Consider the following 14582-nt stretch of genomic DNA (forward strand, 5'->3'; position numbering starts at 1 on the left):
CTGCAGAAACACATGGAACAGGTCTCACAAACATGGTCTAGGCTGGCAATGTAACATTGGGATCTCCTTCCTCCTTCACATAAAGCCTGACCTAGGGCACTTGGTAAAGATATATGCTCCTTCTTATCAATGCTATTAAGGAATTCCTGCAACTGAATTCTTCTTTGTTTAGAAGGCATGTTTGTTTAGCATCCTCAGCCTTTTCTATCCCAGCTGGCACCAGAAGAGGCTTTCTCTCCTATCACCCCCCCTTCATTGGGCTCTAATATATTCTCTAATATCTAATGTATAATATTTCCCATTTTCCAATACCTAGCCAATTCACACATTCAGGTGAGTTCATGTGCCTCACTAGAGTGGGAATTAGCTCCAGTGTGGAAACCAGCACCTCCCACAGGTGCCCTGCCCCTGAGGAGCCACAGGGTTTGGGCAGTTCATCAGCCCCTTGTCTCTCTGGGGCATGTTTGCAGTGATTCAGGTGCACCCCTGTACAAGTGATGGAATTTGAAAGCAAACATTTTTATTTTTTAAGGCTGCTTCTCCTCCCAGATGGACACCCCGTGCTTCCTGTGCATGCCCAACTAAAAGTGACACACTTGGGGAGTCTGAAGTTGTGCCCACAGAACTTTTTTTAGCTCACAGCATTTGGGACTGCACGTGGTATCATCAACTACTTCCTGCAGTTCTGTCTGAGCACAGCACGAGCTGGAGCACTCCATCATCTCCTCTGCAAAACCCAGGATTAAAAAAGGAAAAAAAAAACAAAAGGTAAGTGTTCCATCTCTGAGTCAAGGCATTGTTTCTATTTAGCAGCATTTTCCTTTGTTCTGTTTTGGTCACTGTTTCTCCATGCTGTGTGTTTGTGCTCAAGAAATGCAGATTGTGTTGATGCCTCAGTGTAGTCTGAATCTCCTTGTGAAGGATGCAGTTGCTGGCTCTGTATTAATTAACTGCAGTTGATGCAGTCCTTCCTATCTGTCTTCTTCATGAATTCCCTTTCCTATAGAAAATATATTTCTCTCAGAAATCAACTTTAGTTCCAGTCAGGGATAGATGATTATCAGGATTGAAGGATTTTGGCAGAATAGAAGTTGCTGTGAGGTTAGCTTTACCTATTACTGCAGTGCATGAGCCATGAATACAGAATTATAATAGAAATATGAATGCTGGGTTTCTTTTCAGGAAAATTCACATCCAGCCTTTCCTCTCATCCTTACTCTGCTGGAAAAGCAAGGCAGGCATTTAATTGTCAAGTTTACCTGCTGGTTTATAAAGACTAATTGGATACACTGCATTCCTTCTTTTTCTTCACCTTTTATTCACACAGCAGTGCTCATCTCTGGCACTCAGGAATGTGGAGACTAACTGGAGTTTAAATTGACCTTTTTTTTTTTTTTTCTTTTTTTTGGTAAAATATGTTTGGAATTGACTACTTTGCCAAAGACCAAAGAACATCTGGGTTTATTTTAAACCTGTCCTTCTCATAATCCCATATCCCATTTAGATCTGCTGCTGCCTCTAAACTGACTTTCAGTAACTTCATGAGAGGAAGAGGGGTGTAGGGGGGAAACAAACCTAAAGGGGGGGAAAAAACCCCACTTATTCTGCTTGTTAGTATGTAATGAGCAAGAATTATTTTCTTCTGAGACATTTTTCAAAGTTCTGTACACAGGACACTATATTTAAAGAAATTTAAAGGTTGAGTTGGACACCCCCTCTGTACAGATTTCTGCCTGAAAGTGCAGACAACTCTTTCAGGTTCAGCACTTCCCAAGCCTCTTGAGAGACACTGATCTCTCTGTCTCACTGTGATCACATAAATAATTTTGCTGTCAAGTGTCAGGATGCTTTGGGAAATATCTACTAACAGGGATTTTTAGATTAATAATTTCCAGGGTAGACCCTAAGTGTGCCAACAAAGCATGAGATGCTCATTGTGGTAGACATACAAAGAGCCAGAAGAGATCAGAGCTGAGGACTGGGACAAAACAGCACAGATTTAGCAGAAGTGTGTGGGCTCACAGACGTGTCAGAGGTGTGTGTACACGCCAAGAGGAATCTTTGTGCGTCACAGTTTTTGTTGGTATCACTAAAGTCTGAAGGGGAAAGCCCTGCTGCTGGTTATGGTAAGGTAGCTACAGGAGGTGACCCAGATGTCAAAAAGGAAAATGGAAGTTCTCCAATTAGTTGAGAGCAAATCAGAGGAAAAAAAAAGGAACAAAGAAATTGTGCTTCATGGTAAATGGAGAAGGAGGAAATATTTGTGTCTAAGTTCAGAGCACTTGTAGGCACTGTTAAAAATAGGATTGCTTCAAGTAAAAAAGGCACTGTGGCTTTCACAAGGCTTTACAAATCCTGCTTGTTCAGAGACATCCACTTCAGACAAAAGTAAAACAATTTTGAGATGGAACTAGCTAGACTAATCAGTAGGAGCCATTATGTCAGTGAGCCCAAGTCTGATCATGAAATTATTTTGGGCAACTCTTTGCTCTGTTTTTCCCCAGCAACATCTTTAGTACTGATGATGCCACCACAGCAGCTTCCCTGCAGACCACAAGGGCAGGGCCAAGACCCCTAAGGGGAGACAATCTACTGTCACAAGGTCAAAGCTCCACACTATCTTTGCATTTTCCTACCCCTGGCAAACAGAAGTCATCCTCTCTGTGCTCACTCTTTGCTGCACAGTTAAGCCATGCTCTGACTGAGGGATTTCAGAGGGATGAAAGACACAAACACATTTTGGGGATGCAGAAAGAGCCTGTGATCCCTGTGACTGTAATGATTGCAGTGAAGCTGTCAGTGCAGGAAGAGGGGAAGCTTGTGACTTTGGAAGTTTGATCAGATGTGTTTGGTTATGAATAAATATTCTCTGCAAGTGTCACTGCCTGGTGGCACTGGACACTTGCCTCTGGTCCAGCATCCTCTGACTTGAGCAACAGAAGAGGTATGATTTACCATTTGTGAATCTCCTGGGACAGCAGTGGTTTGAAAACCACTGCCTTGGGGCAGAAGGAGGAAAAGCAGCAGCAGGATGGTGAAAGTCAGGAATGAACCATGGAGGCACAGAGACCACATACAGGGAAAGACACACCCAGGTGATGCCAGGCTGCAGGAGGTGGCCAGGTCAGTGATGAAGGACAGAGCCTGGGCAGGGCTCAGCAGTGACAGGCCAGCAGCACACACAACCACAGTGTGGTCAGACACAACCACACACAAACCAAGACATGGGAAACAAACAGAGACATTGGCCAGCCACCATCCACAGACAGCTGAATGGTCACTACAGCTCACATCAACTCTGCTCCAACAGGGGCCCCACAGGAGCACAGAGGTGCCAGCTAAGGGATGCCACAAGCCATAGGCTGGCCATGCTGCTCCCAGGCTGACTACATTCTGCTGTTCACTGAAGGGTGAGATGGATCAACTCAGACCAGAAATCTCCAGCACCTCCTGCTGAGCAGTTGCTACCCCAGAGATGACTTTGAGTCAGTAGTTTGGGGTGGACACGGCCCTAGACTGGACCTTTCTATGGCTCTTGCTGTGTTTCTAACTGCAGGTGCCAAAGACTCTGCAGGAGTCTCCTGTTTGAAGGCCTGGAGGCCAAGAATAAAGAGGAAGATATCCATAAGTACTGCTGGGGAAATCCTAAAATCTAAAGGATAACAGAGCACCCCTCTTTAAGGGATACACGGGTGGGTTTGGAAATAGGTCTTGGTGCTTCTTTGTTCAGCAGCTTGAAGTCAGATTTTCCTGAAACCTGGCAATAAGACACATGCACCTCTAACAGTGTGCCAGCATAGCCAGACCTCCTGTTCCCTGATATTCCAGCCTGCTCTCCAACATCCCAGCCTGCTCTTTTGGGAATCCAGAGCAGTATCCATCCACTTGTAAGCCCTTAGTGCCAAATCTGCTGGCACTTGGCTGTCCTTCAGCATCCTTGAGCACCCTGATGCAGGAGAGAAGAATGGGAATCACCGCTCTCATCCTCTTCTTCTAAAGCTTTGTAGTTCCAGCACAAGCCACTTGGAAAGTTTGGTCAGCTGGGTTTCCAAATGAGCCATTTCTATGTACAATTAGCCCCCAGTGTCAAGGCCACCAATGAAGCTGCAATGGCTTTAGGGAGTCATTGAGCTCCAGTGCCTGATGGTTTCAGGTGTGAAGCAGAGCCACTCTCAGTTTCTCACTTTTACTGCTTCTGTTCCAACACCTACACTTTCCTCAGCCTTTTGACTTGACAGGATTTACAGTTTAGCCCCAAGTTTATGACAGCTCTTCTGGGCTTCCTGGTGCTTCCCCTGGCCATGGAGCCATTCCTCTGGCTCTGGGATCTTTTCCACACAATCTAGTAGGTACTGGGGAGCAAATCTGCCCTGCAATAGCTGCATTCTAAGGCTCTCAGGGAGGACTGAGAAACTTTGCAAGGTCCAAAGTCCCAAAATCCTGACTCATAGCCTTTGAATCATGAGATTGGAGAAAAAAGTCCCCTGGTACGGGTGGATTTTGGGATCTGTTTTTCACCTGTGAACTTCCCCTATCTACAATGACATTTAAAAAGTTTCACCCCCTTTTATATATGTTGAATAATGTGGTTCTTAAAGCCAGTATCAGGATTATATTTCAACATGTGTGTTCAGTATGTCAGCATATTTCTCTCCCACCTAGCAGACATTCTTCTCTCCTGAGCAGTCCCTCTCCAGGTGACACAGCATTGGACACCCAGATTAGGGAAGGATCACTTTTTAAAACTGGGCCTTTGTCAACCCTGAATTATGACAGTTCCCCTTAGTAATACCACAGCTGCTCATTTTAGCAAATTATCACATTTAGTACTATTGTGGGATTGTTAGATTGTGGGAAAGGGGAAGTGGATGTATGGCTTTATGTAAAAACCTGCACTTAGGTATTTAAAAATCTACAGTCAATGAGAATTCACACCTATGAACAGTGTTATCTTGAGGTAAATCAAGTTTTCTTTCTGCCATCAGGAAATGGCAATTGATTAATAACTTCTTTCTTATATCACATATCTTCTTTATTTTTATATTTATTTTAATATATTTATAAGATGTCTTATATCTGCATTGTATCCCATATCTGCAATACAGAATTAAATATTAAGGCTGTATAACTAATCCCAGAGTCTTGCTGCTTTCAGCCTACAAATGCCCCATAACTTGTTTTAAACAGCACTAGGCAAAAGAAGGGTTACCTTTTTCACCAGTGGAAGAAAGAAATTTTAGGATAGAGTTCTGCTCAGGCTGGATTCCCAGTCTAGCTTTAAAACACATTCTTTTCTAAACAGCGTTTTGAAACTATACTTGAAACTATATAGTGCTAATATATATTCATATATTATGTTCAAATTTTAAACGATGTTGCTTGAAAATACATGGGGCTATGTTCAAATTTCAAATTATATAGCTTCAAATCCCACTGTGCTGTATGTGTCAGTAGAAATGATTGGTCTGATGGGAAACCAAGTGGAGCCATGGCTGTTTCTATTCAAAGACACCATAAATATATTTCCTTCTTTCAAGAAGAGTAATTTCTTACTTTCAAGTTAAGAGACCCAAAAGTTAGTAAGTTGGTAATTTACAGGCAGGCAGTGTAAGTTCTGTGTGAGGAGGAGAAGCCCAGGGGCAGATGTTGGAGGAGTGACATTGCTGGTGACGAGCACTGTAGGTGGCATAAATGTCACATCTGGGAACTGATGTGTTTCAATATTAGATTGGAGTGTCCAGCTGACATCCTGTGTCAAATCCTCCCAGCACAACATTCTGCTAAGGAAAGCACACAAAATCCTTCAGGACAAACTCAGGTCCTCTTTCACTGAAGGCTGATTTAAGCTTTAAGACACATAGGTTGTTTTCCTCTACAGATATTGGGAACAGGAAGGAAAGTGTGAAGGGAAAGTTTGTTTTAATTTTAAACACCATAGCGGTTATTTTTAATTGTTCCTAATATCCACATAAACGCCTCAAAACTTTTGGCTCTAAAATAATCTCTGGAAGAGATGGATGATCAGAAAAATGTTAGAAAATAAAAAATATAATAATTAATATGCTTTGCTGCTGTAATTTTACTCATGTTATGGATTTCACTACATCCTTTTTTTAATTCTGCCATTGTGTATCTCAGGTGAGTTACTCCAAAGACTTTAAACAAGTCTCTGTCCAACTATTGTGCTTTTTTAAACTTATCCTTCTCTTCCTTGTAGCCTTAACTGTAGTTTTCTTTTGTTACTTTTCTAATAGCAGCTGTTTTTATCACTCCAGCTTCGCCTTGCAGTTCGCATGAGCAGTTCATACAAAAATAACAGAAAAACAGACAAAGTCTTTTGCTGTCCTGCTTGTTTTCACTTCCCTTTTTTTACACTTTAGTGTTACTGAAAAGATTTTTCTTGAGAAAAGATTACTAGAACTGGCCCAAATGAACAGCAGGAGCCACTGCATTTTAGGAGTATGAAACATAATTATCTAATTGTCTAACAATGTGGACGCAACACAAGGACATTAGAAATGGAGAAGTGTAAATACAGAGCAGGCATGCAGCAAATCTTAGTGGATTACCCCATCTTCCAGTGGTTGGTGCTCAGGTCCTTTGTGACCTCTGTGTCCTGGAAGATGAGAATGTTGCACATCTTGAAGGTGAGAAACATGCACATCATCACTGTGGTTTGTCTCGTGCAGACTGTCACAGAGCAAGAAGCCTCAGAGTGCTGACAAAAATACATTTGAGCTGTTGATGCAAAACACAGCCAGTACCTGCTGTAACACCTAGTTATGGTTGGTGAGACGTAGCAGAGCAGGATAGGTCACAAAAAGGTGAAAACAGCTACTTTGCAGAGGCTTTACTCAACTGAATAATACAGAGCAGCTAAGAACTCACTGGAACAGTTTGTATCTCACAAATGGGTTCTTGGATGTTGCTCACCCTTGTCATCACCACTACGTTTGACCCTTTATAAATGCTTGAAAATTGCTGGGTGTGATAAATCTCTTGAGTTATGGTGTTCAAACCAACACTGATCATCACAAATACTAATAAAAAATGCAGTATAGTTTTTTTTGTGTAATTATTAGTGTTTTTCATTTGAATTAATATTTGAGGTGCAGGTTAGCCTCAACATCCCAGAGGAAGACAGAACTGGGAATCTTCTGGGCTGAGCCAAGCATCAAAGTATTAAACTCTGAAGGTCTGAGAAGAAGATGTAAATGTGCTTTCAATTGAAGAGAGGCATAGGTATAGGGAGAAGTTGACTTTAGTCACAGGGCAGATTGTGGTTTTGCTTCCTTTCCCTTAAGGGTGTGTCAAGACAATGGAAAATGTCAACAGGAGAAATTTCATAAATTGCCTGCCGAGTGCTGCTTTGTGCTCTTTAGTTTGAGGGGAAAACCTTTCTGCAGCCTGGAGAACTGAGTGGAGGCAAGTGAAGCTCTGAAGTGGGGGTGGATATAGCAGCCAGTGGAAGAAGACAGGGCTGAGAGCCTGGAGAAGGTGAGGAGCTGAGCAAATGAGTGGCCTCCTCTCCTCCTTCCTTATATTGGGCTGGGACATAGAACATTCCTGCTGGGAAGGATACAACTCCCAAGCCCCCAAAGCTTCAGGACAGTCCTTCAACACCTGCTTTTTCTTGTGGAGTGTAGGTCCATGCCTGTGGCTGCACTTTGGCAGCTGAGGTGTTACACTTGGCAGCTGACAGACATTTACAGGTGAAGGTCTTTTCACCTCAGCCCCAGCCCTGTGGCTTAGTCCTCTGCCAAACAGCAAGGAAAAATTCCTGCTCCAGGCAGGTAGCTTAGAAAACCAGAGGCATCTCCTTCCTGAGGCTCCCTCAGGATGCTGAGCATGGGAAGGAGACTTGGAGCAAAAGTGGAAGGGGGAGGAGGCGAGACAAGCATTGGGAGCCATGTGTCCACAGAACTCTTCTGCTGTTTCCTGCCCTGCACCATCACTGACTGCTCTGGGGGAAGCCAAACAGAAAGGAGAGTATTCAGACAAGCACAGGCTCAAGAGAAGTGTGCAAAGCCAGGAGCAGGGAAGGAGAGAGCACCCTCAACCACTCCTGAAACTGTTTTTATTGGGAAATGTGTGGCTGATGAGTAACTAATGTGGTGTGTGACTTGTGTCATGTCCATGCCCTGGATGTCACCATCTGCCTGACTATGAGCTATATCCACCTCTTGTGCTTTACCGTGGAAGGAGAGGTCTCCAAGACCCTCTGTGCTGTGCAGGGGTACAGCAGTTCTGGTGTGCAGGTGTACAGCAGCTCTGTGATGTGCAGGGTACAGCAGCTCTGTGCTGTGCAGGGGTACAGCAGCTCTGTGATGTGCAGGGGTACAGCAGCTCTGTGCTGTGCAGGGGTACAGCAGCTCTGTTGGTGTGCAGGGTACAGCAGCTCTGTGCTGTGCAGGGGTACAGCAGCTCTGTGCTGTGCAGGGGTACAGCAGCTCTGTGATGTGCAGGGTACAGCAGCTCTGTGCTGTGCAGGGGTACAGCAGCTCTGTGATGTGCAGGGGTACAGCAGCTCTGTGATGTGCAGGGGTACAGCAGCTCTGTTGGTGTGCAGGGTACAGCAGCTCTGTGCTGTGCAGGGGTACAGCAGCTTTGTTTGTGTGCAGGTGTACAGCAGCTCTGTGCTGTGCAGGGGTACAGCAGCTCTGTTGGTGTGCAGGGTACAGCAGCTCTGTTGGTGTCCAGGGGTACAGCAGCTGTGTGATGTGCAGGGGTACAGCAGCTCTCACACCACCAGGCATGTTTGAGTTGAGGACAAGCTCACAGATGAAGCCTGGGCAGAGAACCACTGCTGACCCTGAAACCAAACACCCTTTTTATCCCCTCTACACAGAAGTTTGGTAGGTGGCCCAGAAGAGACCCCTCCTCCTCTACCAAAGAAGGCAGCAAAAAACTCACCACGACCAGCCCTAATTGAAACCACCGTGTTTCATAAGTTAACACCAGCTCAACCACCCTCTGGGTTAATAACCTTTATCTAATATCCAGCCTAAACCTCCCCTAACACCACTTCAGACCATTTCCTCGGGTCCTATCCCTGGTGTGAGGACCGAGAGGATTCTTTTCTCCATTCATTCTGAAGATGGGACCATACTGAACCCAGCTTTTTTTTTTCAAATACATCTAAGCTGCTCTACAGCTTCATCTACCTTACTTTGGAAGGCTGATGCCCATGTGAGATTTTGGGTGCAGATGATACATGGCATGAGGAATGATGGCAGTTTTAGCATTTACAGTATGGTTTTAGAATGGGAACTGACAGAAAGGAGATGGAGGATTTTATGTCCAGGGACAAAACTTCAGATCCCCCTTGAGAGAGCTTCCACATGGCCATCAGAATCCAGTCCAGCTCTCAGAGGTGGAGGGATGTGACCCTCTCTTTCTCAGTTTGTGTCTGAGGAGGAACCTTTCAAACATCCCCCATCCCACCTGCTCCACTGACATGTCAAGTTGGCAGCTCTGGGACCATAACCTTTACTGACACATTTTTAAGTGATGCAGTGCTAACTTTCCACCTTGTCTTCTGATTCTCAGGAAATACCATCTGGAAAAAGAATAATGGAACATTGCCTAAACAAAAGTAATAACTCCACTTGCCCAAAAATGCCCTATGAAGAGAGTTGGATACTTCTGGTTGCTGTTTACAGCATTGTTTTTGCTATAGGCTTTCCAGCAAATTGCTTAACTTCTCTGCTCACGTTTGTACAAATCCGAAGGAATAAAGCACATGCCATCTACATTTTCAGTTTATCATTGTGTGATCTGATGTATCTAAGTACCTTGCCTATCTGGATTAACTATGTGAAAAACATGCACGTGTGGACCATGGGTAGCATTGCATGCAAAATAACAGGATTCATCTTCTTCTGCAATATCTACATCAGCATCCTGCTTTTGTGCTGCATCTCTCTGGATCGTTACTGGGGACTGGTGTATTCTCTGGAATCAAGGGGAAGAAGAGAACAGAAAAAGGCCATCACAATGGTTTGTGTTCTCGTTACTGTGGTTGCACTAATCTACAGTCCAGTATTTTTAATGGAAGAAAAGGACACCTGCTTTGAAACAGTGCCCCTTGACAAAGTATTGGCTTCTTTAAACATTGCTAGATTCATATTTGGATTTGCCATACCCTTCACAATCCTCATTTTTACAAACTACAAAATTTTCCAAACTACAAGAAGAAGCAGCAGTTTGACTTGTCACCAGAAAGCCAAAGTGAAGTATGTGGCTATTGCCATTATTCTTATTTTCTTGATCTGCTTTGCTCCATACCATGTGATGCTCATAATAAGAGCCATATACTTTATGCTTCATCAGGACTGCCCATGTCCATTTGAAAAAAAGGTATATTCTGTTTTTACAGTGTTTCTGTGTTTAGGCACTGCAAACGGCGTTGCTGATCCAATCATCTATGTTCTGGTCAGTGAAAACATCAGAGAAGAAACTTATAGAAGCCTGAGAAGATGGAGATGGAACTCATCCAAGCTAAATTCATCCACTGATCACAATACTGACACCATAAAATTGGGAACGCCAAAAGGATCAGAGGAAGGGGGGCAAAGAAAAGAAAACAAAGAAATAACAGATTCATCTGACATTCAGGCCTGTGCTAGTGGCACAGATCAGGAAAGTAGCAGCTAGCTGGTAGCTGCTGGAACAAATAAGAAGTTCCCAGTGCCAGGTGCAGGACACAAATTTTTGAGTGCTGACATCATCTTGCATGTCCTGCATGGGCCTGTAACTCCTTGAGGACACTACGGGAGCAATAATTCACATTTTGGTTGTCTCCTACAACAAACTTTGCCCACCAATATCATTGATGAAAATACTGCTTTGCTAAGGATATGTGGAACTAAGTAATTTACTTTGACTTAAATTGGGATCTTAAAAGCTTATTTTTGGACTTTTTTTTTCATATGAAATAAAAGCAGTTTTATCTTCTGAGCAAAATTTTAAAAAGCACTGCTGAGGTTGAAATTGTTGCTTCTTGAGGAGGCACGTGTTCAGGTTCTCATACATGTGCTCTACTGTTAACATTTGTGGTTAACCAGTGGAAAATATAAAAACTGAGTAAGTCTTTAAACAAGTGCCTTGAACATTTTCCTTGTACTCCAGTATGTGACACATTCAGGAGAATTAGAGGGTAAAAACATGGCCTGATAACACACACCAACAGTACTGCTGCTGCATTAGTCAAGACCCTGCACTGCCCTGAAATTCTAAAAATGTACAATTCTAATGCTTGATAGCTTACAACTAGTAAATTTTGCTTGTTTTGCAGTGGAATCTAGAATGCACTGAAATATACTGGAAATGTAAACAATTCCAAGTGGAGTCAGGGACTGCTTTTGTGCCATCTCCAAACATTTGCTGAACTCATGTTTCATTTCTGACTAAACTAACCTTCCCTTTGGTTATTGATCCCACTTTGACCGTGCAGGAATCTGTAGAAGACATCGGTAGGCTCACAGATGGTTTGGAAGGTTGGCAGTCTGGAGAGCACAGTCCTTCCTCCCCACAGCTGGGAATTCCCACAGAAGTGCAAATTTCACTATTGCTGCTGCCACTTCTGTTATGAATAACTTATTGATAGTCGTTCCTTGTGCCTTCAAACAAGAATTTAAAAAATAAGAGTGATACAAATCTGGCAATGTTTATCTAAATAACTTCTTCATCTTTTTATGTGATTCAACAGACTGATCATGAATCAGTTTGAGTACAAGTTTGTAGAGTGTTTCATAGCACCATTCCATTTAATATGTAGTGTTGTATTTCTGTGACATGTTGAAATTGTTATTGACATTGACATTTCTGCAGTGAATTAATATTAACCAGTCTTAATATAAATGCAATATTTTTATTATCTTTAAATTGCCATAGATATTTCTGTATATTATGTTTTATTCTTATATATTGTATGTTATGTTTTATTCTTATATATTCTCACACTTTTGCAAAGAACTATTATGTCAAAATTATATATCCTCAGTTTATTATATTTATTACATATTTCATTTTTTAATTATTTAATGTCTCCTCTGGTATTTATCTGTGAAATGGTTTTGTCCTCAAAAGTAGCCCACATAATACTTAACTGGAGATTGTTCTTAGAAAAACATGAAATCCTGTTGTGGTGCTAAAAAATTCTGGATTTCTATTTATATATGCATCTCAGAGGTCAAACTCTCTAAGGTATCAAGGAGAGACCTGCAAAGTGCTGAATGTGTGTAACTTTCCATTGCTAAAGAATTCTGCAGCAGCAGAACATGGCTCATGACAGCCCCTGCTAGCCAGAGCACTGGTGACTCATCTCTGCAGAAGCACATGCAAACTGCCCCCACCTCAGGATTTTCATACTCTGAAAGCAAACTTTAATGGATAATAGCAGCAAATTTAGAAGAAATCAGAGGTACAGGCTTCTGAACTGACTCAGATGCATGTACCTTAGCTATTGACCTCGATGAATTGAAACCTCTCTGATGATTTTCCTCTGATAAATGTGAGTGTCAAGGGAGAGGATTGTCCTGCTCTGCACTGAGCTGGTGAGGCCTCACCTCAAGTTCTGTGTGCAGTTTAGTAGCCACAATATTTATAAAAACATTAAGCTATTAGAGAACAACCAAAGAAGGGCCATGAGGATGGTGAAAGCTCTGGAGGAGAGGACGTGAGGAGTGTCTGAGGTCACTTGGTCTGTCAAGCCTGGACACCTCATCACGGCTTCTTCATGGTGGGAATCAAGGGAGCAGGCACTGGTCTCCTCTCTCTGAGACAGTGACAGCACCTGAGGGATGTCCTGAAGCTGAGTCAGAGACGATTTAGGTCAGATGTTAGAAAAAGACTCTTCACTCAGAGGTTGGCTGGGCACTGGAACAGGCTCCCCAGGGAAGTGGTCACAACACCCACCCTAAGAGAGTTCAAAAAGCATTTGAGCAATGCTCTCAGGAGCACAGTGAGAGTCTTGGGGTGTCCTTTGCAGACTTGGACTTGATGATCCTTGTAGGTCACTTCCAGCTCAGGATATTCTATGATTCTATGAACCAACCCTGGAACCCAGTGCCATATATGTAGGGCCAGGGATTATCAGGGTCTGATGCAACAGCTGCAGTTCTTCTGCCTTAGTGAAGTTGCACACTGTTCTAAATTACTCTGTCATTATGCATCTTCTCCTAATGAAAATCCTTGGAGTTTCTTTGACACACTCTGAAACAAAAGCTTTAGAAGTGACATAGACTTGTGCAGCCTGATCTAACTTGAAAATTTAGCTAGATAATCTCCAGAGGTCCTTTCCATACTCGAGTATTCTGTGACATTACCGAAGGGGTTAGGGGCCTGGTAACAAGAAATGCATCCACATGAGAAAACTGCAAATGCTGATTTCTTTGGATAAAAAGAAAAGCAGCTTTATGGCTGAGTGAGGGCATCAAGACACATTCCATATATTGTTTATTTTTTATTGTTAAAATCAGATTAAGTGACTTTCTTGTCTGATAATTCACTACCTATTTTTGTCAGTATCTGACTGTGCCATAAAGGCAAAGGAAAGGTCTCAGCACTGGCACAAGTGTGAGATACACAGCAAAGGGCACTGCTCAGTTCAGAGCAGATCTGAGGGGGAATTGATTGTGCGGATCTTTCCACCCTTTCCTCCTGCAGAGACACCACCAGGGAGCCCACAGGGACTAACTCATGCTGTGAAGAAAGGTTCACTTGCTACATCAGATCTGCAGCTCTCAGCACAGCCATTTGGATCTCTACCCATATGGCTCTGGCTCCCCATTTCCCCAGCTCAGCCCAAGCTATGAGTTAGAGAGAGTACAGAACTAAACCTAGGTTGTGCCTCCCAATTTGGTCTTTAGATGACCAGGTCTCCACACATAAGGCTTAGAGCAGGTAAGGGGGGAGATTGGAAAATGTCACTCTTTTATACTCAGCATTTACTCAGGTATAACTTCCATCAATTGACTAAAAGAAGAGTGGGCTACTTTATAAATAAAACATTCATTTATTTTTACATGTGTCTCAGACATTTATAATATACCTGGGAGATAAGCTCATTGCTGATTATTTTAAGTATGACTATAAAACACAAAATGAATAATTTCTGGCTATGAACTAGATCTGGCCAGACTAGTTTTTGCAGACAATACATGTGATTTGTTTGCTTATTCATCAATTTTAAGTTATATCTGAAGACTGCAATTTTTCAAAGTAAATATTTAGCATAACTCACTTATAAAACTCTATTCCTGACTAACAAATGCTTTCATGTTCTGTATTATATTTTGCTGCAAGAGGATTGCTACAATTTTGCTACAAAGCTGGCAAAAGCCCATAGGAATGAACTCAGACTCTCCACCTGTGACAAGTTTCTTCTGCAGCTGGTGACCTTGTGACTGCTCCCATGTACAGCCTAATGTCAAATTTCTGCTGGGTAGTGAGTGATGAAATCTAACTCAGAACCAGGCTTTCAGAAACATCCACAACCTGATGGCTTTTCTTAGTGAGAACATTGTCATTCTACAGCTCACATTGTGGGACAGGTCTCCCAGGAAACTTCCTCTGTACAG

General features: G+C 42.8%; 1 protein-coding gene across 1 annotated transcript; it reads left to right on the forward strand.

Moving 5' to 3' along the window:
• The first annotated feature begins 697 nt into the window (after positions 1-697).
• On the forward strand, positions 698-10819 carry GPR132 (G protein-coupled receptor 132). The gene is made up of 2 exons (XM_033063604.1): positions 698-768; positions 9550-10819. The coding sequence occupies exon 2, from the start codon at positions 9574-9576 to the stop codon at positions 10654-10656; it is 1083 nt and encodes a 360-aa protein (XP_032919495.1). The 5' UTR covers positions 698-768; positions 9550-9573; the 3' UTR covers positions 10657-10819.
• Positions 10820-14582: the final 3763 nt, after the last annotated feature.

The sequence above is a fragment of the Catharus ustulatus genome, chromosome 6, assembly GCF_009819885.2.
Source record: "Catharus ustulatus isolate bCatUst1 chromosome 6, bCatUst1.pri.v2, whole genome shotgun sequence".
Lineage (NCBI taxonomy): Eukaryota > Metazoa > Chordata > Aves > Passeriformes > Turdidae > Catharus > Catharus ustulatus.

Excerpts from the sequence above, each read along its gene's own strand:
- GPR132 (XM_033063604.1), top strand. The coding sequence starts at position 9,574 with ATGGAACATTGCCTAAACAAAAGTAATAACTCCACTTGCCCAAAAATG.